This window comes from Dromiciops gliroides, chromosome 3 (genome assembly GCF_019393635.1).
Source record: "Dromiciops gliroides isolate mDroGli1 chromosome 3, mDroGli1.pri, whole genome shotgun sequence".
Classification (NCBI taxonomy): domain Eukaryota; kingdom Metazoa; phylum Chordata; class Mammalia; order Microbiotheria; family Microbiotheriidae; genus Dromiciops; species Dromiciops gliroides.
Window position 1 is genome coordinate 121962742 of NC_057863.1, and position 25240 is coordinate 121987981.

Here is a 25240-nt window from a genome sequence, read left to right on the forward strand (position 1 = left end):
CAGTTAACAATAGTAACTGAAAAGATTTTCAAGCAGAGGCAAGAGTAATGTAAGATGATGATGATGATGATTGATGATTGATGAATTGATGATTGGATGAAGATGAGGATTGAGGAGGATTGATTATTGACAATCAGACTGATTGATGATGAGGAGGATTAGTTGATGAAGATAAGTTTTGAATGATGATGAGGAGGAGGATTGATTGATGATGATGATAAACATATGGTACTTACTTTGCTGGGCTACTGTGAAGAAAATTCTTTGTCAGGTATAAGGTACTAGGGGCAGCTAGGTGGCGCAGTGGATAAATACCAGCTCTGGATTCCGGAGGACCTGAGTTCAAATTCAGCCTCAGACACTTGATACTTACTAACTGTGTGACCCTGGACAAGTCATTTAACCCTCATTGCCCCGTGCAAAAAAAAAAAAAAAAACCTGAAAAAATAATACCTTGAAAAACAGAATGGGCCAAATTGTTAAAAAAGAAAGGTGCAAAAATCCACTGAAGAGAAGAACTCCTTAAAATGCAGAACTGGCTAAATAGTAAAAGATATACAAACATTCACTGAAGAGAACAGTTCCCTAAAAAGCAATATTGGCCAAATGGAAAAAGAGGTACAAAATTTCAGTGAAGAAAAGAATTCCTTAGAAAGTAGAATTGGTCAGATGGAAAAGGAGATACAGAAGCTCATTAAAGAAAATAATTCCTTAATTATGGAAGATAATGACTTCATGAGACATTAAGAAGCAAAAAAAACAATCAAAAGAATTTTTAAAAATTAAGAAAATTTCAAATATCTCATTGGAAAAACAAATTACTTGAAAACAGAGCCTGGAGAGAGAATTTTTAAATTATTGTACTACCAGAAAGTCATGATATTTAAATTTTTAAAAAAGACCCTAGACATCATCTTTCAAGAAACTGTCAAGGAAAACTGCCCTGGTGTCCTAGAATCAAAAGATAACATACAAATTGAAAGAATCCACTGATCATCTCCTGAAAGAGATCCCAAAATGAAAACTCCCAGGAATATTGTAGCCAAATTCCAGAGTTTTCAGGTCAAGGAGAAAATATTTCAAGTAGCCAGACGGAAACAATATAAATATCATGGAGCCTCAGTTAAGATAACACAATAGTTAGCAACTTCTACATTAAAGGATTGGAGGGCAGAAGAGCTAGAATTACAACCAAGAATCACCCACTATAGCAAAACCGAATATAATCCCTCATTGGGAGGGGGGCCTGGAGGGGGGTGGGGAATAGATATATACTGAAATAGAGAACTTTCAAGCATTCCTGATGAAAAGGCCAGAGCTAAATAGAAAATCTGATTTTCAAATACAAGATTCAAGAGAAGCACAAAAAGATAAACAGGAAAGAGAAATCATAAGGGATTCAATAAAGTTAAATTGTTTCTATTCCTACATAGGAAGATGATATTTGTAACTCCTAAGGACTTTTTATCATTTTTAGGGCAGTTAGAAGGAATATGTATATACAGACGACATGGGTATGAGCTGAACATGATGGGATGATATCTTAGGAGACAGAGGGATTCACTGGGAAATGGGAGAGGTAGAATGGGATAAATTATCTCACATAAAAAGGCTTGAAAGAGCTTTTGCAGTGAAGGGGAAGGTGAGATCACTTGAATTTTACTCTCATTGGAATTGGCTCAAACATACATACTCAGTTTGTTATAAAAATCTATCTTACCCTACAGGAAAGTAGGAAGGGAAGAGAAGAGAAGAGGGAGGATGATAGAAGGGAGGGTAGATTGGGGGAGGTAGTAATCAGAAGCAAACCACTTTTGAGGATGGGCAAGGTAAAAAGAGACAAGGATAAATGGGAAATGGAATAGAGGAAAATACACAGTAATCATAATTGTGAGAAAAAAATTTACAGTGAGTTTGGTTTTTTTTTTTGATAAAGGCTTCATTCCTCAAATATATAGTGAGCTAAGTCAAATTTCTAAGAATACAAGTCAATACAGTTCATTCCCCAATTGATAAATGGTCAAAGGATATGAACAGGCAGTTTTCAGAAGAAGAAATCAAAGCTATCTATAATAATATGCAAAAATGTTCTAAATCACTATTGATTTGAGAAATGTAAATTTAAACAATTCTGAGGTACCCCCTTACACCTATCATAATTTCTAATGTGATAGAGAAGGAAATTAACAAACGTTGGAAGGGTTATGGGAAAATTAAGACACTAGTGCACTGTTAGTGGAATTGTGAACTGATCCAACCATTCTGGAGAGCAGTTTGGAATTGTGCCTAAAGGACTATAAAACTGTGTATGCCGGGGCAGCTAGGTGGCGCAGTGGATAGAGCAACGGCCCTGGAGTCAGGAGTACCTGAGTTCAAATCCGGCCTCAGACACTTAACACTTACTAGCTGTGTGACCTTGGGCAAGTCACTTAACCCCAATTGCCTCACTTTAAAAAAACAACAACTGTGTATGCCTTTTGACTAAGCAATACTACTACTAAGTATGTATCCCAAAGAGATAAAAAAGAAAAGGACCCATACGAACAAAAATACTTAAGCAGCTCTTTTTATCACGGAAAAGAAATAGAAATTGAGGGGATGCCATCAATTGGAAAATGGCTAAACAAGTTATGACATATGATTGTGGTGGAATACTGTTGTACTACAAGAAATAACAAACAGAATGATCTTAGAAAAACCTAGAAAGACTTAGATGATCTAATGCAAAGTGAAATGAGCCGAACCAGAATAACATTGTACACAGTAACTGCAATATTGTATGATGATCAACTCTGAATGATTTAACTACTCTCAGCAATACAAAGATCCAAAACAATTCTAAAAGACATATGATGAAAAATGCTATCCACCTCCAGAGAAAGAGCAGATGGAGTCTAAATACAGATCAAAATATTTTTAAAACTTCATTTATTTTTCATGGGGTTTTTTTTGTTTTGGGTCTGTGTTTTCTTTTACAACATGACTAATATGGAATATGTTTTGCATGATTGCACATGTATAACCCATATCAAATTGTTTGCCATCTTAGGAAGAGGGGAGGGAGAGAAGGAGAGAATTTGGAACTCAATTTTTTTAAATGAATGTTAAAAATTGTTTTTACATGTAATTGGGGGAAGGAATGTTAAAGTGTTTAAAAATGTGTCACTGAGACCTGGACACTGTGCTCCAGATGTGATTTTACTAGGACAGAATTTAGCAGGACTATTAACTCCAATATTCTGGATGCTGTGCTTCTATTAATGCAGCCTAAAATAATGTTTTCTTCTTTGGCTGTAATGTCACATTGTTAACTCATGTTGAGCCTGAAGTCAACTAACTACTATACAATCTCAGAAGAAAATTATCCGATTCTGTCTTAGTTTTTTAGGTTCTGGTAACTGAAGTCACAGGTAATAAGTAAATGTCATGATCAAGAGCATTTAGGCCTCAGTGACTTTGTGTTTTGTTGGTTTGCTTCAGTGTGTCCCTGAAAGGGCAGTCTTTAATCAGGTTTTATCTTTTTGTATGTTTTTATTAAATAGAGTAAACCATTCTTCCCTACTGGAAAGCATAATTATCCTACTTTTCTGGTTTTTAAAGACAGTGCCCATCATGCACAAAAATGTCCTCAAAACCAAATCTCTCTTTTTGAATTTTTTCTATTCATCCATATTTCTTTGTATTCTTTCTTTTAACCTGACATCATCCTTACCCTTTTCAAGTCTGTTTAAAGCCGAATCCTATTTTACATCTATTTTCATTTGCCCTCCTTTAATTTCTACTTTGAATAGGATCTGTGTTCAAGTTTTTACTTCTGATTCTTTACTACTTTGTGTGACCTTGGACAAGTCTCTTAATCTCTCTTGGTCTCATGTTCCTCAAAAATCCCACAAAATGAGGATGTTGGATCATATGTATCTGCGGTCCCTTCCAGTTCTAGACATATGATCTTATGATACTCTACCTGACTTTGGAATTTACCAAAATGTGTTAAGATTGTCATCAACCTTTCTAAAGGAGCCCAGTTATAGCTTAATTTTTTTTTTTTTAGTGGGGCAATGAGGATTAAGTGACTTGCCCAGGGTCACACAGCTAATAAGTGTCAAGTGTCTGAGGCTGGCTTTGAACTCAGGTCCTCCTGAATCCAGGGTCAGTGCTTTATCCATTGTGCCACCTAGCTGCCCTCTATAGCTTAATTTTTAGGATGGAGTACAGCTGGGTCCCAATTAATGCAAATGTCAACTCCCTTCAAGCAGTTTCATGATTTAGAATTCACTGTATAATTTTGTAAATATGATTATTGGTTCCAGCCCAGTGGAAATATGCAATATGAATTCAAATAATACTACTGCTTGAGGGGAATTCATTGTTTGCATTAATTGGGGCCTAGCTGTACATTTTGATGTATATGGCTAAGGCAGGAGCTATTTTTCCATAATTAAAACTAAGAATTCTTACCTGTTATATTTAAACTAATCATGAAAGAGTAAGTATTCGTGTCTTTTAGCTATATATGTATTTGAGTTGATAATTAATTTATGAAATTATGAAATGGGGGCAGGCACACTCAGTTCTTTGGGTACTTACAGGAAAAATCATGACAAGTGGCAAAAATAGGGCAGCAGTCACACTATAATTAAGTACACGATGCAGAAGTAAAACACACAGAAACTGCAGAGATAAGCAATGAAAAGGGTACAGAGATAGATGGCGTAAGAACAGGGTGAGGTGGTAAAGAAAGGTAACTAGCATGGGGAAGAGGATCGGGAGTTGGGGAGGCAGGAAGTATCACTCAAGTAACCATAGATTAGAATTTGGGAGTACTAGGCAGCATGGAACCAATGGAAGTGGAAGGCTTGGGGGAGGGGGGGGCAGGAAACAGGTATGAGGTCTCATTTATATTAGGTTTGGGGATGAATAGAAATTCTTATCTGGGCAACCTTGGGGTGAGTTCTTTAATAGATCCAAATCATTTCAAAGTTGTTAGTAAACCTTTAAAGTTAACAGATCCATATCCTCTCAAAAGTATCGGCACCATTTAGTGATCCCCTGAGGTTTATTTTGGAGGTCTGGAATTTATCTGGGATTCATGTCATAGGACCCAAAAGTCCTGACAGAAAAACCTAGATGGCTTCTCCTGATTCATCACATATTCTAAGGATGTACTTTTGGTTAATATATGTTATAATTTGTAAATTAATGTTCCTTTGATCTTTGGGATGGTTTGTATGTGACTTCCACTTTCCCCTTTGCAATCTTACTTCTTGATATTGCCCCTGTATATTGGTTACTTTTAATTTACCACAGTTATCCCTGCCACATTACAGAGATTAGGAGTGTGGAGGCCCCATCATCTGGAAAATGTGTGTTCAAATGAAACAAGTATGTAAGGCACTTTGCAAACCTTAAAATACTATATAACAGCATGTTCATTAGATTTGTAGATGACATCAAACTGGGATAAATAGCTAACACACTAGATGACAGAATCCGGCTCAAAAGATCTTGGAATACTTAGAACATTAGACTAAATCTAATCAGATGAAATTCAGTAAAGATAAATGTCTAACACTAAGGTTTAAAAAATCAACTTCACAAGTATATGATAGCAAAGTCATAGTTAGACATCATTTTATCTGAAAAATATCTGGGGTCGTAGTGGTCTACATGCTCAACATGAGTCAGCCGTATGACATGATAGCCCCCAAAGCTAATGTAATCTTGAGCTGAATTAAATGAATTATAGCTTCCAAATAAAAAGAGGTTATTGTCCCTCTGTACTGTAACAATTGGAGTGACGCCACCTGCTGGAGAGTTACTGTAGGAAAGCTCCGTCATGAGGAGAAGGCATCTGAGGGCAAGCCATGTGGCTTGGGAGGTCAGTTCCTTGGTGTCAGGAAGTGACGTTTGATGTTTGCGGTTTAGACAGGAGACTTGTGGGACAAAGAAGGGGCAAGGCTCTCGCTCTCTAGTCAGGACCTTGTGGGGAGGGGAGCAAAAATGCTGGCTCCCTGAGATAGATACATGTAGGCATCTAGGCCTCTTTCTCTCTCTTCACCAAATTCTTATGCTCCTTAATAAATGCTTAAAAGTCTAAAACTCTTGATAAAGCTTCTAATTTATTGGAGACCACTCATTAGATTTTTAGACAGTATAGCTAGATAGCTACTTTACAGAACTCTGCCCTCATCAAAGCCCATCTGGAGTATTGTATTTAGTTTTGTGCTAGAGTTTTAAAAAGTTATATCAATAAACAGAAGAGGGCAACCATGACGGTGAAAAGTCTTGAGTCCTTATCATATCAGAATCAGAGGAACCAGGGTAGTTTGGTTCAGTGGGAGGGCATCCATGATTGCTACAGTCACTTATCTGAAGAGCTCTCAATAGGGAGTGATTAGATTTGTTCTCTTTGGCTCCAGAGGACAAAACTAGAAGCAATGAGTTGAAGTTCCAAAAAGTTAAATTTGAATTGCAGGAAAACTTGCAAGAGAAGCTGTCCAAAAGGGAAATTGTCTCATTTTAGGGATGCTATTTCCCTTTTCAGAGGTCTTCAGGCAGAGCATTCTCAGTTATATTATAGATGATATTTCATTTGGGTATAGACTAGATAGCTATTGAGATCCCTTTCAACTCTCAAATTCTGTGATTCTCTGGAACTTTTCCTATCTTAAGTCTTACTCATCCCCATCATTTAACAGTAATAATACTCGAAACTGACCTTTAAATAGTCTGAAATTCTTTGCAAAGCAAAGCAATCCTGTGAGTTAAGAACAATGTATAGGTATCAGTATTCCTATTTTGCAGAGGAAGAGACCGAGTTGCTCAGAAGTTAAGTGACTTACCAATGGTCACACAAGTATGTGTCAAGAGGTGAAATCTGAACTCGTTTCTACCAACCCAAATTCAGCAATTTTTCCATTATACCACTAAACTACTCACCATACCCTTTTCTCATCCCAACCACTTCCACTTCTGTGACTTTGCTCATGCTTTCTCCCATGTCTAAGAATTAACTCTCATCACCTCTCCTTGTTTTAAAATCTCTCCCTTATTTCAACTCAAATCAGTTTCATCCTTTCTTGTGAGGCCTTCCTTTCCTAATCCCTTCCCCTCAACACCCCAATCACCCCCCAACTGAAAAGTGTTGGTCCCTTTTCTCAAATTTCCCCAATATTTGGGGGACCTTTTCACTGTATTTGTCACAGTCTAAGTCACATTTTACTTACATTGTAAATTTCTCATCCCATGGAGTATCTTATCTAATTTTTGTATCATTAATGTACAGAATATGCAGATAGTAAAATTTGTTGAGATTACTCATGAGTAATATCTTTTTTTGGAATCTGTTTCGTTGTCATGTGTGTGTTTGTAATACCTATCCCAGACCCAGAAGAGATATATAATTGCCTTAGAGTTTCTAGAACTTGATAATGAATAGTCTCTGGCTATCTTGGAAAATCCTTTTAGAAACTAAAGGTGATGGGGCAGCTAGGTGGCACAGTGGATAAAGTACCAGCTCTGGATTCAGGAAGACCTGAGTTCAAATCCGGCCTCAGACACTCGACACTTAACTAGCTGTGTGACCCTGGGCAAGTCACTTAACCCCCATTGCCTTGCAAGAAAAACAAACAAAAAAAGAAACTAAAGGTGTTTGGGTACCTATCCAAGATGGGTGGAAATAGTAAAAATTAGAGTGGGGGGGATGAATATCATCTCTATAAAGCTTGGGAAAAATCTAATTATTGCTTTGTAGTGGAGAAGGACTTACTGCTTCTTTAAATTAAGACAGTCTACATGACATTATCTATTACACAGAGAATGTTTCCACCCTTTTTTATCTTTCTTCCACATTCAGTATAGAAACCTGGCTCTCTCTACTTAAAAACTAAATGCAAAATGTAAAGTTAGTTGTCCATACTTCACTTTACAAAGTGTTCAGTAAATATTTTTGGAGGAATTAAAGTGCATAGTCTTATCTATACATGTATTATATTTCCATATATGTGAATGTTTTATTGATAGTAAAATGACTACATCATTCATAGACATAAAGGGGCAAAAAAGAGTGGTTATACTTTTTATTTAAACTGACTTGACTACCTTTCTTTTATATCTCCAAAACCACTCTTGTCTTTCAGATACAGAGAATTACAACTCAGTTCAGAAAGCAAAGTGGCTGAATTTCTCCACCAGAGTAAATTAAAATCTTTTGAAAGTGAACGTGCTCAACTTCTACAAGAAGAAACAGCAAGAAACCTCACACAATGTCAATTGGAATGTGACAAATATCAGAAAAAATTGGAGGTATGTACATTTCACGTACATTTTCTCTTGGATAAGGTTTATGTAAGGGTATCATTTACAATTTACCATCCATATCATTCACAATGACTTGAAATTAATATTTCAGGTCCACATTAATTCAAACTACAAGAATATAGAATTTTTGATAATTAAGATGACTTGAACTAAAGTTGACAAACCATAATAAAACTGGTTTCCTAAGAAAATTATTGGTGTAAACTAGATTGTAGAGTTTCTCCATTTAAGGAAACTGTTTTAGAGGTTTTTATTAACACTTTTTTTAATATGAAATCTATTTGCAATTTCCTTTAACTGTTTATAAAAGCACATCCAATAACACAGCAATTTTAATAGTTGACCTTTTTAGAAGACTTATTATTGATAGAGTCCTGCAGACATTATTTCATTGAGTCTCCTGAACATACTTGCAAGTCAGGATAGTTAGGGATTGTCATTCCTGTTTTCCCAAGGAATAAACTGTTATTCTGAGAAGTTAAGGGACTTGCCTGGTTTCATGTGCCACATAAGTAGCAAACCATTCTGCAGACAAACTTGGTTAGGACAGTTTTTATACTTATTTGTTTATAGAGTATTACTTAAATAAAATTCTTTTTTTAAAGTAATTTGACCCTTTTAACTTATTAAGGCTTCCAGATTAATGATTAAAATATTCCTCAACTGGCTGTTTTTTCCAAGTATTTCATGTTTTTTCATGTTGTATAATCTCAAAATTAAGTGTGTAAATCAATAATCCTCAGCCTTGTTTTCTTCATTTGTCATTTAATCAATCAAACAGCACACCTTTACTAAAGGCCTTCTATATGCCAGGCACTTTGAATACAAAAACAAAAAAATGAACCCTCTCTCTGCCAATGAAGGAGCTTATGTTTACTTTTAATAGACAATATAAGTATATTTTTGTATGTTTGTGTTGTATGAGTGTATATTTATGTACATGCATAACTTTGTGTATATATACAAGATCGCTAGGGAGAGGGCGTAATATCTTCTTGCCCCACCTCACAAAGTAATTACAAGGGTTAAATGAAATAATTTATGTGAAAATAATGTGAAAACCATTAAATGCCCTACAAATTGTGCATACATTTTTGCCCTTTGTAGAAAATGTACTGAAGTATATAGAATGGCCAGAATAGATCTGCTAATAGAACCCAATAAAGTATATCTGCTTATTAAGACCAGTGGTATAAAAGGACGATATAACCACCTACACGGTATGATTTGAAGCTACCAGCAAGTTTGTTCTCTCCCCCTACACATCCCAAACTATCCTTATCATCTTCCCTCAAAAACCTGTCCCTTCTGTCATGGTCAAACAAGACAGAAGTTAATTTTACCCTTCTCTCTCCCTTAGATTCCACATCCACCATTGAACAGTGTTGTCTGTTCTATCTGCAATATCTCTCCCATTAATTCCTTTCTGTTCACCCATAGCGCCACTGCCTTAGATCAGGCCTTATTACTCCTACCTGGCCTTTAAAAGTCTCCCTTCAGTCTCTGTTTTCTACAATTAACCCTAAGTAAAGCTGCCAAAATAATCATTCTAATGAATAGTTCTAATCTTGTCACTCTGTGCCTAAAAATATTTCGTGGTAACCCATAGGATAAAATACATATTCCTCAGTTTGGTACACAATCAGTGCCTTTCTAGACTTATTTCACACTATTCCCCTTTTGTGTACTACATGTTCCAGTCAAGCTGTTCCTTGAGCTAAACATGCCATCTTATACTATGCATCTACCTGGAATACATACCCATCTATTGAAATACTTCCCTCCTTTTAAGGTCCAGCTCAAGTGCCACTTCCTTCCTGAAATTTTTCCTAATCCTCCTACCTAAAACCTTTATCTTCCTCTTCAAGGTACTGTATAGCATTTGTTCTCAATCTCTCTTTTGTGCTTATCATATTCTATCTGATATAATTCTCATTCAGGTATTTGTATTATGCTAGAGCAGCTAGGTGAAGAGAGTGCAAGGCCCAGAGTCAGGAAGACCTGAATTTAAATCTGGCCTCAGGCACTTACTATGTGACCCTGCATAAATCACTTAATCCTGTTTGCCTCAGTTTCCTCATCTGTAAAACTGAGCTGGAGAAGTGGCAAACTACTCTTGGATAGGGTTTGCCTAGAAAAACCCAAAAGTGGTCATAAAGAGTCAGACACAACTCAAAACAACTGAACAAGAAATTGTTTCCAATAGATTATAAATTTCCTGAAGGCAGGGATTATTATATTTTTCTTACTTATATCGCCAACACTTATTATATAGTAAGTACTTGGTACTTAGAGAAGAAATTGACACCATTCAGAAGCTAATTGGATATGAGGACTTAGGGAGAGGGAAGAGTCAAAGTTAACTTTTCCTAGGGGTATGTTCATAGAAGGAACAAGTTTTGAGGAAAAAGTGGTAAGTAGGTCTTTAATAAATATACTTTTAGTTTATTTTAATTACACGTTAAACAGACAATCCACTTTCTTTTTTAATAATAGTGTAGGTTTATTTTTCATAGGATAGATAGGGTTTTACCTTCTTATGTGAGGACATGATAGTATTTTCAAATATTTGAAGACATGGAAGAAGAATTAAACTTGTTCTGCTTGGCCTCATAGAGGAGAATAAAGAACATTGTATGTTGCAGAAAAGCACAATTCAGCTTGAATTTGGGTGTTTGAATAAAGAAGATCTAACTTGCTAACTAACTTGTTAGTGCTGTCTTTAAAAAGGTAGAATGGGCTACCTCAAAAATTATTGAATTGCTCTTTGCTTGAGACTTTTAAATGGAGTCCAGAAGACTTTCTTATTTATAATGTCTAAGGGATTCTTGACTGGGTATTGGTTGGACTATCTGTTACATTTTCTGATTATGACACTCTTTGATTCTGTGTAAGCTGTGTTTAGAGTGTTTAGGAAGCCTTCCTTTTTTTTTTTTAATAAAGTATTTTATTTTTTTTTCCAGTTACATGTAAAGATAGTTCTCAGCTTTTGTTTAGACAAGCTTTCCAATTTCAGATTTTTCTCCCTCCCCTAGACAGCAGGTAATCTGATATAGGTTATATGTGTGTGTATATATATGCATATATGTGTGTATACATAATAGCATTAAACATATTTCTGCATTAGCCATTTTATAAGAGAAAAATCAGAGCAATGAGGAAAAACCTCAAAATAGAAAAACAACAGCACCAAAAACAAAAGAAAATAGTATGGTTCAATCAGCATCCATATTCCACAATTCTTTTTTTTTTTAGGAAGCCTTCTTAACCACTGTCTTTAATAGTAGACAAACTTCATTCCTCATTCAATGAGAAATACCAAGTATAATCTAAATCACACAACATTGCTAAAGAAAGGGAAACTCTGGGGCAGCTAGATGGCGCAGTGGTTAAAGCACCGGCCCTGGATTCAGGAGTACCTGAGTTCAAATCCAGCCTCAGACACTTGACACTTACTAGCTGTGTGACTGTGGGCAAGTCACTTAACCCCCATTGCCTTTAAAAAAAAAAAAGAAAGGGAAACTCAGATACAACATATAACTCCTCAGGTCATCATACTAATAGAAAGAAACACATCTGAATCAAGAAAGGCTTTCAGGAACTAAGAAGGTACCTATCACTTGGAAAATGGCTGAACAGATCATGGCATATGAATGTGATGTGCTGAAAGAAATGATGAAGGGAATGAAACCTAGATGAAAATTTCCCAGAGAAACCTGGGAAGACAGAGTGAAGTGTGCAGAGCCAAGGGAACCTGATTTATAACCACATTATAAAAATGAACAATTTTTGAAAGACTTAAGAACATTGATCAATACAAATGATCAACCATGATTCTAGAAATGCAATAGTGAAGAATGTTACCAACTTCCAGAGGGAGAGTTGATGGACTAAATGTACAGAATGAGATACCATCCTAAAAAGAAATGAATTTTTGAAATGATAATACCAAGATTAATGTTACTTTTAAAAACCTAAACTCTATTATACTTAAAAGTTAATGAAACCATTGAGCAGTGACAGAATACTTTTATAAGTTTTCTTTTTCCCTTACCTGGCCTTTATTGTCATATTTCCAAGTTTAAAAACTTATTATAGGGGCAGCTAGGTGGCTCAGTGGATAGAGCACCGGCCCTGGAGTCAGGAGTACCTGAGTTCAAATCCGACCTCAGACACTTAACACTTACTAGCTGTGTGACCCTGGGCAAGTCACTTAACCCCAATTGCCTCGCCAAAAAGAAAAAAAAAACTTATTATACACATTTCATCTATTAAGAAAGCACTATTTCTTCAAAGCTTATAGTATCATAGATTTATTTGAAAATGTTTTGCTTTCTGACTGTAGCCTGGCCCTAGGTAATGGAAACCCAAAACTCAAGAAAGTTTGCTTTAAACACCCTTCTTGAATTCTCTCCAATACTGATTCAACTCAGCTTTGAAACGGATGGGCAAGGGGGCAGCTAGGTGGTGCAGTGGAAAAAGCACCAGCCCTGGATTCAGGAGGACCTGAGTTCAAATCTGGACTCAGACACTTGACACTTACTAGCTGTGTGACCCTGGGCAAATCACTTAACCCTCATTGCTATGCAAAAAGAAAAAAAGAAAAGAAAAGTAAGGGCAATCCAAGGAAGGATTTGGGGAGGAAAAGTAAGCATGCAAGACTTGGAGAAAAGGAGACTTCAGTCCAACTGAGGCTATTCCTGTCCTTCCAGAGGATACTCAGGGCAAGTTTCCAGGTCTTTATCCCTATATCCCCTACTTAAAGAGGAGGCCATGGTAGCCTTCCTGTCCAGACTTGAAGGTGTATATATGAGCAAAGGGGGGAAAAAACCATAAAGTTAGTAATGAAGGAATACCCTCATGTACTTGTCAGAACAAATACAATGAGCAAGAATATACCCATTAGCCCAAACTTAGAATTTCTTTTGCGTATGATTAGATCTTGGCCTGGGTAAGATAAATTTTCCACACTAATTGGTTTCTGGATGAGGAAATAGAAAAGTAGGAAATCCTTGGTCCTAATACAATAATTAGTTCTTAAATATAAGCGCGAAATACTAATTTCTCACAGGTAGACTGGCAAGAGCATATTGAAGGTGTTAATAATCACACAATTATGCACTACAAGATTTCGTTTAATTTTTTGGTAATCTTAAAGTCCAATCTTTGTCCAGCTAACCATTGGCATACCACAGGAGGAGATGAACCATACCCATATTAACCTTATTATGAATAAAACAAGAAGACAAAAAGAAGTTAAAGCTGTAGATGGAAAGATAGATCCAGGCTCGCCTGAGAGAAACAGTTAAAAGAGTTGATGGAATAGGTTTTACCATGTGCCCATAAAAACATCATTTGATTGAGCACTTGGGCATCTTGCCTTGCAGGGCTTACAATGAGTGTAAAAAAATTATCTAAAATGAAGATAATTACAGCATACACATCTGTTGCAAAGGATGAAGAAATGAGAAAATTTATGAAGAATTTACCAAGATCTCCAAACTAAGTAACATATGTCTTGATACTGTTTGACTTCAGCTTTAAAGGTGAGCATAGGATAAGACATAACAAAACTTATTTTGCATGTATTTGGGGATCAAGAAATAAAAGATTCTAAGGAGCTTGTAGACTGCTCAAAAGCCTCACCTGCTTATTATGAATACTTTGAGAAGAGATTCATAAAGTCACTGAATGTGGACATCATTAAAAATGAAACTTACTATCTTAACCTGACTGGAAGCAATTAAGGTTTTTTTGTTTCTTTGTTTTGTGTAGTGTTTTCTTTTTTTGGTGGGGCAATGAGGGTTAAGTGACCTGCCCAGGGTCACACAGCTAGTAAGTGTCGAGTGTCTGAGGCCAGATTTGAGCTCAGGTCCTCCTGAATCCAGGGCTGGTGCTATAACCACTGCATCACCTAGCTGCCCCCAGCAATTAGTTTTTGATAGAAAAGTCATTCAGAATTAACTCTAGAGGTGTAATCAAATCACAAGCTGTTAATCACAGAAACAGTACCAAATTAGGAGAAAGAATATAGACAAAAACAAATTGCATATGGCTATCCCAGCCCCTGTCCAATCTGTTTAAGCAATTTGTTGACTTTTATAAATAATAAATGGATAAAGACACAGACTCTGTTTCTAAAGATGTTTAACCTCACATAAAATAATCAATTACAGAAAATCAAAAGAACCAAAAAAATCTCATCCTTCAAATGATAGATTCAGTTCAATTCAGTAAACGTTCCTCGAACACCTACTTTGTGCTGGGCTTTATTTACACTGCTTTACACTGAGCATACACAGGCAAAAATGAAGAAAAAAAAACATTCATAAAGAGCTGAGATCCTTCCAGTGGGAAACAGCATGACACATATAAGTCAACTTAAAATGTATGCAAAAACCAATACAAAATAATGGGGAAGGGTATGACTGAAAACTATGGTAATAAAAGGCCACTCTGTGGTGCCGCTTCAGCTGAAACTTGAAAGGAGTTCCAAGAGGTGAGAAGAAAAAGTGTTTCAGACATGGGAGACAAACTGGGCAAAGGTATAGAAATAGTAGATCATGCATTGTGTACATAGGGAACAAATGAGCCAGTTTTCTGGAAGCATCAAATGAAGAGTCATGTATAAATTAGCCATGTCATGAAGGATTTTAAATATCAAACAAGAGGGAGGAGTATTTATTTTGTCCTCAAAACAATAAGGCAATCACTGAAGCTCAGCCCTGAGTACCAGAAATATTAGTTCCACAGTTGCATGGAAGATGGACTGGAAAAGGGAGGGGTTGGGTGAAAGGAGACCAGTTAGGAAGCAATTACAGTACTTCATTTGAGAGCTAATGAGATCCTGGATTAGAGTGATTATAATGTGAAAGGGGAAAAGGGAACTGGTATGGAGTTATTGACAAAAGTAAGCAACTAAAATGAATGATTATGGGAGACGAGTCAAGAAAAATCCCTAAGACTGTACATACCCTTTGACCCAGTGGTACCACTGCTAGATCTGTACCCCAAAGAGATCATAGAAGAGGGAAAAGGACCCACATGTACAAAAAGATTTATAGCAGTTCTGTTTGTGGTAGTAAAGAATTGGAAATCGAGGGAATGCCATCAGTGGGGAATGACTAAACAAGTTGTGGTATATGAATATAATGGAATACTATTATGCTGTAAGAAACGATGAGCAGCATGAGTTCAGCACTTACATGAAGTGATGCTGATGGAGAGGAGCAGAACCAGGAGAACATTGTACACAGTCACAGCAACATTGTGTGATGAACAATGGTGATAGACTTGGCACTTCTCAGCAGTGCAACAATCCAAAACAGTTTCAAAGAACTCATGATGTAAAATGTTCTCATCATCCAGAAAAAAGAACTGTGGATTATGAATGCAGATTGAACCATACTGTTTCTACTTTGGGGCTGGGGTTTTTTTTCCTTCTTTTTTGAGGTTTTTCCTTGTGCTCTGATTCTTCTTTCACAAGATGACTAATGCAGAAATATGTTTAATGTGATTGTACATATATAACCTATATCAGATTGCTTTCCATCTTGGGGAGGAGGTGGGAGGGTGGGAGAAGAATTTAGAACTAAACACCCTATGAAAACAAATGTTGAAAACTATCCTTATATGTAACTGGAAAATAATAAAATACTTTTATTTGTTAAAAGAAAGAATAATCCCTAGGTTATTAACCTGGATGACTCAAAAATGGTGAAGAATAGGAGCTAAAAGCTTACTTGAAGACTTTATGAAAGACAATTATTTATACACAAAATATCTGAGTCACTCCCAAGTCAATCTATTCAAGACTTGTGCAGATACAATTACAAACCACTTTTTTAAAAAGCATTTTAAAATTCTAATCTCAACAAATAATAAACAAAACGAGCTTTTCCACATACATAGAGCAGAAAAAGATGATTAAATATGAAACTGCTTTTCCTTTTAAATTTATAATTAATTCAGGAGGCACCTTTTTTCTTTCTATTTTTTTTCTCCATAACGTGTAAAAAATGTTTAACAATCTTTTTTTAAATTTTGAGTTCCAAAATATCTCCCTTCCTTGAAGCGACAAGCAATTTGATATAGATTACAATTATGTAGTCATCAAAAACGTGTCTATATTAGACATGTTGCAAAAAAAGAGATTAAAAAAACAAAAAAGTATGCTTCAATCAGCATTCAAACTCCATCAGTTTTTTCTCTAAAGGTGAAACAGCATTTTTCATTGGAATTGTCTTAGATTGGGGGCAGCTAGGTGGCACAGTGAATAAAGCACCGGCCCTGGATTCAGGAGGGCCTGAGTTCAAATCCAGCCTCAGACACTTGACATTTACTAGATGTGTGACCCTGGGCAAGTCACTTAACCCCCATTGCCCTGCAAAAAAAAAGGAATTGTCTTAGATCTTTGTATTATGGAGAATAGCTAAGTCATTCAAAGCTAATCATACAATATTGCTGTTACTTACTGTGTACAGTGTTCTCTTGGTTCTGCTCATTTCACTTTGCATGAATTCATATAAGTCTTCCCAGGTTTTTCTGAGTATCCTGCTCCTCATTTCTTATAGAATAGTAGTATTCCATCATAATCATATACCACAATTTGTTGAGCCATTCCCCAATTGATAGACATCCCCTCAATTTCTAATTCTTTTCCACTGCAAAAAAAAATGCCACTATAAATGTTTTTGTATGCAGAAATCCTTTTCCTTTTTCTTAGATCCCTTGGAGATATAGACCTAGTAGTGGTATAGCTAGATCTAAGGACATGCAGTTTTGGGTTTTTTAGACATGCAGTTTTATAGCCACATTGCTCTCCAGACTACTTGGATCACTTCATAACTCCACCAATGGTATGTTAGTGTCCTGATTTTTCTTTATCCCCCCCCCCCAATACTTGTCATTTTTTTTTCCTCTCATATAATCAGCTAGGTATGAAGTGGTACCTCAGAGTCACTTTAATTTGCATTTCTAATTAATAGTGATTTAAAGCATTTTTAGATGACTGTAGATAACTTTGATTTCTTCTTCTGAAAATTACCTGTTCATATCCTTTAACTGTTTATCAATTGGGGAATTATTTATATTCTTATGAATTTGACTCGGCTATCTAGATATTTAAGAAATGAAGCCTTTATCAGAGAAACTTGCTGTAAAAAATTATTTTCCAGTTTTCTGCTTTCCTTCTGAACTTGGCTGCATTGGTTTTGTTTATGCAAAAGCTTTTTTAATTTAATGTAATCAAAATCCATTTTATATCCCATCATATTCTCTATCTCTAACATGCAACTTTCAAAGCTATCCTGCTTGCAATTCTTTTTGGCCTTCCATTCTCCTCTGTTGTTCTTCTTGTTTTTCAAATGCTTAAATGATTCTCTTCCTTTTTTATCTGTTCTTTTTTTGGGGAGTGCCCTGTCCCCTATCCCCTCCCTCCTCTCCAGCCTCATAACCCCCACTAAAAAAAAGAAAAGAAAAACAGATAATGGTTTTGTAACAGATAAGGTATAGTCAAACAAAACAGATTTCTCACATTGGCTAACTGAACACTATTTTTAAAAATAAAAAGTATATAGAGGAATAAGCAATATTCATAGCTGGGATGCTATAATATAGTAAAATATGACAATACTAATTTATAGACTTAATACTATACCATATTATCTAGGGAATACTTGATCAAACAAAACCAGATAAAAATAATAATAAAATTCATTTAGAGGAACAAAAGGACCAGAATCTCAAGGAAAACAACAGGGGAAAAGTGGTAGTGAAAGGAAGGATAGCTCTTATAGACGTCAGGTTACACAATAAAACAATAATCATCAAAACTATTTGGTTCTGGTTAGAAAACTGAAATGCTGATCTAGCAAAAATTGAACTCAGTAACCTAGTATACAGTAAACCTAAAAGCATAAATTTCTTGGAAGTTCTTCCTACTTGACATGAATTACTGAGAAAACTGGTGGAAATTAGGTTTAGACCAATAGCTTGTGTCAGTACAAGCTTTTTATCACAATAAACTCAAAATGCATATGAAAGCTGAATATTAAAGGTCAAATCAGAAAAAAAAAACATTAGAAGAGAATTAGTTTGTGTACCTTGCACAGCTAGAAGAGTTCTTAACCAAGCAAGGAATAGCAATTATCAAAGAAAAATATATAATTTTAGTTATATGAAATCATTTCTTTTAGAATAACAAAATCAATATAGCTAGGATAAGAAAGGATGCTGTCATTTGGGAAAATCATATTTACATCAAATATCTCTAAGACCTGATATTCCCAGACACATGGAAGACTAATGCATATAAATTGTTACGTAGTCAAAAGATATAGTCAAACAATTCTCAAAAGAATAAATATAAACTATTAATAATTATGTGAAAGATTTCTCTAAATCATTAATAATAAGAAAAATACAAATCAAAGTAATTCTCAGGATTCACCTCATGCCTAGCAAGTCGGCAGCTATGTCAAAAATTAGGAATACAGTCAGTGTTAGAAGGCTTTTGGAACAACAGACATTAACAAGCTGTTGGTAGAAATGTTAACTGGAAAGCAATTTGGAATTTTGCTACAAAAGTGACTAAAATATCCAAATCATTTGACACAGAGGTCTTGCTCCTAGACATATGCCTCAAAAAATGTATGTAAAATTTAGAAAGATTCCAGATTTTTAAAAAAATTTATTTATCTGTTTGTTTTTTGATAATAGGTTTCCCGGGGGCACAGTGGATAAAGCACCAGCCCTGTATTCAGGAGCACCTGAGTTCAAGTGACCTTGGACAAGTCACTTAACCCTCACTGCCCCGACCCCCCCAAAAAAGATTATGATAATAGGTTTCCCTGTCTCATCCAGCCTGGAAGTGCAGTGGTCATTTCTAGGCCTGAACTTTGCCATTTCCCAAAGGCCCAATTTATTTTATATTTATAGAGTCTATTCAAGATATGTCTGTCTTTTCTGAATCATACCTGTTTCTGTAAACAGCTTTTTAGTGGTCCATTCAAGTACATATTATAGTATGGCCTATAGTCATTCTCTCTGTTGTTAGGTCATTTTAGTCAAGTCTGGCTCTTCGTGACACCATTTGAGGTTTCCTTGGCAATGATACTGGAGTAATTTGCCATTTCCTTCTCCAGCTCATTTTACAGATGAGGAAACTGAGGCAAAGTGACTTGTCTAGGGTCACACAGCTTGTAAGTGGCTTAAGGCAAGATTTTAACTTACAAAGATGAGTATTCCTGACTCCAGACCTAGCACTCTATCCACTGTTCCACCACACACACACACACACACACACACACACATGCACGTTTATAGAAGTATTCTGAGCAGAACTTAACTTTTTCATGATTACTCAGTAATTATTATTGATAGAAAATGTAAAGAGGGCTATTTGAGTTTCTACTCTATCAATTTGATGAGCATACCTTTCACCCTCTGGAGTGTGGACATGACCACTGGTTCCCTGTTAAGAGGACAAAGGCAACTTTTGACTGTTTTGTAATCACTGGGATCCTGGTGGGTTTGCAGTGACTTAAATTCAGGAGGGTACAGGCTTTGTCCAGCATCCAGTCTTCCAGTACTCAAACTTTTTGCTTTTTTCACCTTTTTCCTGTTCAAAAAACAGAGATTTATATTCTGTACAGTCTCTACACAGGAACTGGTAATAGCTGCTTTGGAGAAAAAGCACATGAAGTTTTATGTTTACCCATAGCTTATTTGGCACAAGACAAGAGTTCCTGATAGTGAACTTTCTCAGTTGAAAAAGATTGTCATGGGGGCAACTAGGTGGCGCAGTGGATAGAGTATTAGACCTGGAGTTATTTCAAATCCAGTTTTAGATACTTAGTAGCTGTGTGATCCTGGGCAAGTAACTTAATCTCTGTCTCCGATTTATCTTCTGTAAAATATGAATAATAACACCTACCTCCAGAATTGTAAGAATAAGATGAGATATTTTTTTGTAAAAAACTTTGGAAACCTTAAAGTGTTATATAAGTATTAGGTCTTGCTCACCTTTGTAGAAACCTTGATACAAGAATATTTGGTCATATTCCACAATCAAGCATGATGAATCAGAGAGGAAATGAACATTTTGGGTTCAGTAATCAAAAACAGACCCAATCTGTGTGAATCCAAAGTTTTTGAGCAGCCCTGGATCTTGAGATAGTTAAGTATTACATTATTCTAAAAATATAATGATGCTTTGGGAGCTTTCTACTAAGGTGTTAAGGACTGTTGATTTCCATCAAGATGTACTCAGATTTCAGTGTTCTTTTTTTTAAGTTCTGACACCTGCTTTTTAGCATGTTATGTCTTCTCCTTGCCTTTAGGGTAGGGTTACTTCTCTAGGTTATCAGTGTGCCTGCCTCTAGCAGTCCTTTTAATTTGTTGTTTCTTTCTTTTTTTTTCCCCCCCAAGGCAATGAGGGTTAGGTGACTTGCTCAGGGTCACACAGCTAGTAAGCTAGTAAGTGTCAGGTGTCAGAGGCCAGATTTGAACTCAGGTACTCCTGAATCCAGGGCCTGTGCTTTATCCACTGCGCACCTAGCTGCCCCCTAATTTGTTGTTTCTAATTGTTTTGAGGCAGGGAAATTGTAGTCAATCTTTTGAAATTTTTGTCTAAAGCATAAATAAAGTCCGAGTGAATATTTATGGGATCCTTCTGTAGGTAAAATTACATGAATTTTAATGCATAAACATTTTGAAACTTGTTTTGTCTATTCAAAGGTCTTTTTTAAGACTCACTTTTTGAATTTTGGTTTTTCACTATGTTCTACATAATTTGAAAGTATTAGATAAACAACCCATATAACCCATATTACTGTGCTTTTAGAATTTAAATTTAAATGCTATTCCTAGCCATTAAACCATTTCCAAATATTAAATTCATTTGTATTTAGCTCTGTAAGGAGGTACTTCATAATTGTGATATTTGAATAATTTACCTTAAAGTATAAAAAAACCATTCTTTGTGTTTTATCTAATACTAAATTATAACAATTAGACTTATTTCTCTTAAACTCTACAAATAGGAAAAAAGTATTTTGTATTATATTTTTTCATTATCTTAATATCAACCAATTATTTTATTATATCTTTGTTTTATTTCTACTTGTCTTAACCACTAGGTTTTAACTAAAGAATTTTATGGTCTTCAAGCCTCTTCTGAGAAACGCATTTCTGAACTTCAGGCGCAAAATGCTGATCATCAGGCAAGACTAGACAATTATGAGAAACTAGAAAAAGAACTTGATGAAATAATAATACAGACTGCAGAAAGTAAGTTTTCCCCAGCAATTTAGATAAGAGAATAACATTTCCAAAATCAGTTATTGTTAATAAATAGCCATTGGCCGTATTTCTAAAGGAGCTGTAGTTTTCAATTAATTTATTTGGCTTATGGTTTGTTTGGCTTTTTTTGGAATTTGAGGAATCAAAAAATCTTGTTCCTTACAGAAGTTATATCTTTGGAGCAGCTAGGTGGCACAGTGGATAAGCACCGGCCCTGGATTCAGGAGGACCCGAGTTCAAATCTTATCTCAGACACTTAACACTTGCTAGCTGTGTGACCCTGGGCAAGTCACTTAACCCTCATTGCCCCGCCGCCCCCCCCAAAAAGTAGATCTTTTATGTATAACAAATTATTTCATCATTGAGATTCTTTTTTAAAATGTTTACATATATTGCAGCCACAACCAGGGTTAAGACTAAGCACTGTAGCACTGTAAATAGCTACCTTGGGGGGGGGGGGCAGCTAGATGGCACAGTGGATAGAGCACTGGCCCTGGAGTCAGGAGGACCTGAGTTCAAATCTGGCCCCAGACACTTAGCACTTTCTGGCTGTGTGACCCTGGGCAAGTCACTTAACCCCAATTGCCTCACCAAAAAACAAAACAAAAAAACAAACAAACAAACAAAAAGTAGCTACCTTGGGGGTAACCAAAGACACTTTTTAATATTTCTTTTTATAAATGCATGTACTTTTTAACTCCAGAAAATTCTACTTTCTATCTCACAATTTTATATCTCTAAATAATTGGAAAAAAAGCAGCAAAACTAACTCTTCAGCAATGGTTTATTCCTCATTCTCATCTTGAATGAGAACTAACATCACTAGCTTTCCTTGACCTGTTAATAGATTTTTCATCCTTGAGTGTACCTATAACTTTCTCGAATCTATTTATGTTCTTAGCTGTTGTTACCTGTTTGAAATGAGTTGCATAAATAAATGAGTTCTCTGCTGTGTCAAAGAAATATTCTCTAATATCCTAAAACTTCTCTTTAGCATCATAAGATAGATTCCTTTTCTTTTTTGTAAGAATTTTGAGATTTGATGAGTGAACATTTTGGTTAATTTTTTTTTATATTATAAATTTCAGTCATATATAGCCCCAGCATTCATCTTTTCAGTCACATATAACTCATTTTCAATAGTAATTCTTTTAATCTGCCCTCATACCAAAGTTCCTTACGTAGCTTTACTGATTTTGATAATTTTTAAGGGACCAGTGATTCTATGCATTATCATGTTTTGTGTCATCTTACTGCTTGCTGGGCGTGAATCCTTCAGTCATTCTTCACAATGACAGGACGTCCAATTTCAATCTTGAGTTACTTCAGAAGTCTGGGGAATGTTTTCTAGTTAATCATGTTGGCCTAGATTATCCTATATATTTTACTATTCCTCTTTCTGATACATCTAACCTTTTTGATCAGAAAGACTTTTGGAGAGTAGAAACCTGTCTAATACCCTTCTATTAAATATCTAAGTATTTATATAGAAAAATTTGTATATTTTGGCTTTACTTTTCTGGTGTTTGCTATACTTGTCAGTTGTCTGATAAAGAAGATAAAGTGTGTGCCATTGAATTTCCCTTGCATGCAGTTTGTATCAGGATGAATCTTACTCTCTTCTGTATTCATAACCATTTTTGGTTTTTAATGCTATCAGTTTCCTTTCTGGTTCAGATAGGGCCCATCTCTTTGAATCAATTTCTGATTCAATTCAATAAATATTTCTTAAACTCCTGTTTTGTGTAAGGCACAGTGATAAGTACTGGAGAAAACAAAGATTAAAATGAAATATAAAGGCAGTTCCTGCCTTCTTGAACCTCAAATGCTTTATCATTTAATCCACAGGTATTTAGAATTTATAGCTCAGCTTATCTCCAAATAGAAAGATTTCCACATATAGTTCCTAATATATATAAAGAATAACATATACTTAGTTGTGTTAGGAATGGTACTGGAATAAGCATGACTGATATACTATATTAACAATTCTAATGTTATATGTCAAGGATAATGTAATAAACAGCAGGACCTGAATCATTCTATAAATACAGTGCCTGTTATAGCAACAAAGAATGCTTTTAAGCTAAAGGTCACTCATTGTCTCAAATATTCAAATTATTACCCTATTTATATAATAGAGTATTTTTCTTGAAGAAAGGTAACATATTGATTGATAACACTTATGACATTTATTATTTAAAGAAACTGTATTTAATTTGTCTTTAATATTATTCATTGTTAAGTTTGACTGTAAGTTAAAGAATATCAGGGTGGGGCGGAGCCAAGATGACAGAGCAAAGGCAGCGACTCACCTGAGCTCTCCTCAAAACCTCTCTAAATACTTTTAAATAATGCCATAAGACAATTTCTGGAGCAGTAGAACCCACAAAAGGACAGGATGAAATGATTTTCCAGCCAAAGGCCAGCAGGAAAGGTCTGTTGCACTTGGGTGAAAGTGGAGCACAGTCCAGCGCAGGCCATACCAGCACAGACTTGGCCCCAGCAAACCAAGAGCAGGCCTTGGATTCATCCAAAGCCTCCAAGAAAAATATGAAGTAGTCTCAAGCCATGGAAGAACTTTAAAATATAAAGTAAGAGAATTAGAGGAAAAATTAGGAAGAGAAATGAGAGTGATGCAAGAAAATCATAAAAAAAGAGTCAACAGCTTGGTAAAGGAAACACAAAAAAAATATTGAAGAAAATAACACCTTAAAAAACAGACTAGGGGGCAGCTAGGTGGCACAGTGGATAAAGCACCAGCTCTGGATTCAGGAGTACCTGAATTCAAATCCAGCCTCAGACACTTGACACTTACTAGCTGTGTGACCCTGGGCAAGTCACTTAACCCTCATTGCCCCGCAAAAAAAAAAACAAAACAAAACAAAAAACCAGACTAAACAAAATGGTAAAAGAGGTACAAAAAGCCAATGAGGAGACAAATGCCTTGAAAAGCAGGTTTTGACCAAATATAAAAAGGCACAAAAATTCACTGAAGAAAAAAATCTCTTTAAAAATCAGAAATGCCCAAATGGAAAAGGAGGCAAAAAGGTTACTGAAGAAAATAATTCCTTGAAAATTAGAACTGATCAAATGAAAGTCAATGACTTTATGAGAAATCAAGAAACAATAAAACAAACCCAGAATAATGAAAAATAGAAGACAGTATAAAATAACTCATTGGAAAAACAAATGACCTGAAAAATAGAGCCAGGAGAGATAATTTTAAAATTATTGGACTGCCTGAAAGCCATGATCCAAAAAAAAAAAAAGAGCCTAGACATCATCTTTCAAGAAATTATCAAGGAAAACTTCCCTGATAGCCTAGAACCAGAGGGTAAAATAGAAATTGAAAGAATCCACCAAACACCTCCTGAAGGAGATCCCAAAATGAGATCTCCAAGGAATATGGTAGCCAAATTCCATAATTTTCACATCAAGGAGAAAATACTGCAAGCAGCCAGAAAGAGACAATTTAAGTACCATGGAGTTGCAGTCAAGATTACAGAAGTTTTAGCAGCTTCTACATTAGATTGGAGAGGCGGCAGCTAGATGGCGCAGTGGATAGAGCACCAGCCCTGGAGTCAGGAGGACCTGAGTTCAAATCCGGCCTCAGACA

The 25240-nt window shown here is 35.6% G+C and overlaps 1 protein-coding gene across 1 annotated transcript in view; it reads left to right on the plus strand.

The window, feature by feature from the left end:
• PIBF1 (progesterone immunomodulatory binding factor 1) overlaps positions 1-25240 on the plus strand; it is a 276844-nt gene that overhangs the window by 114405 nt on the left and 137199 nt on the right. The window contains 2 exon segments of the mRNA XM_043990666.1: positions 8139-8304; positions 21459-21609. Coding sequence (XP_043846601.1) covers positions 8139-8304; positions 21459-21609 — 317 coding nt within the window.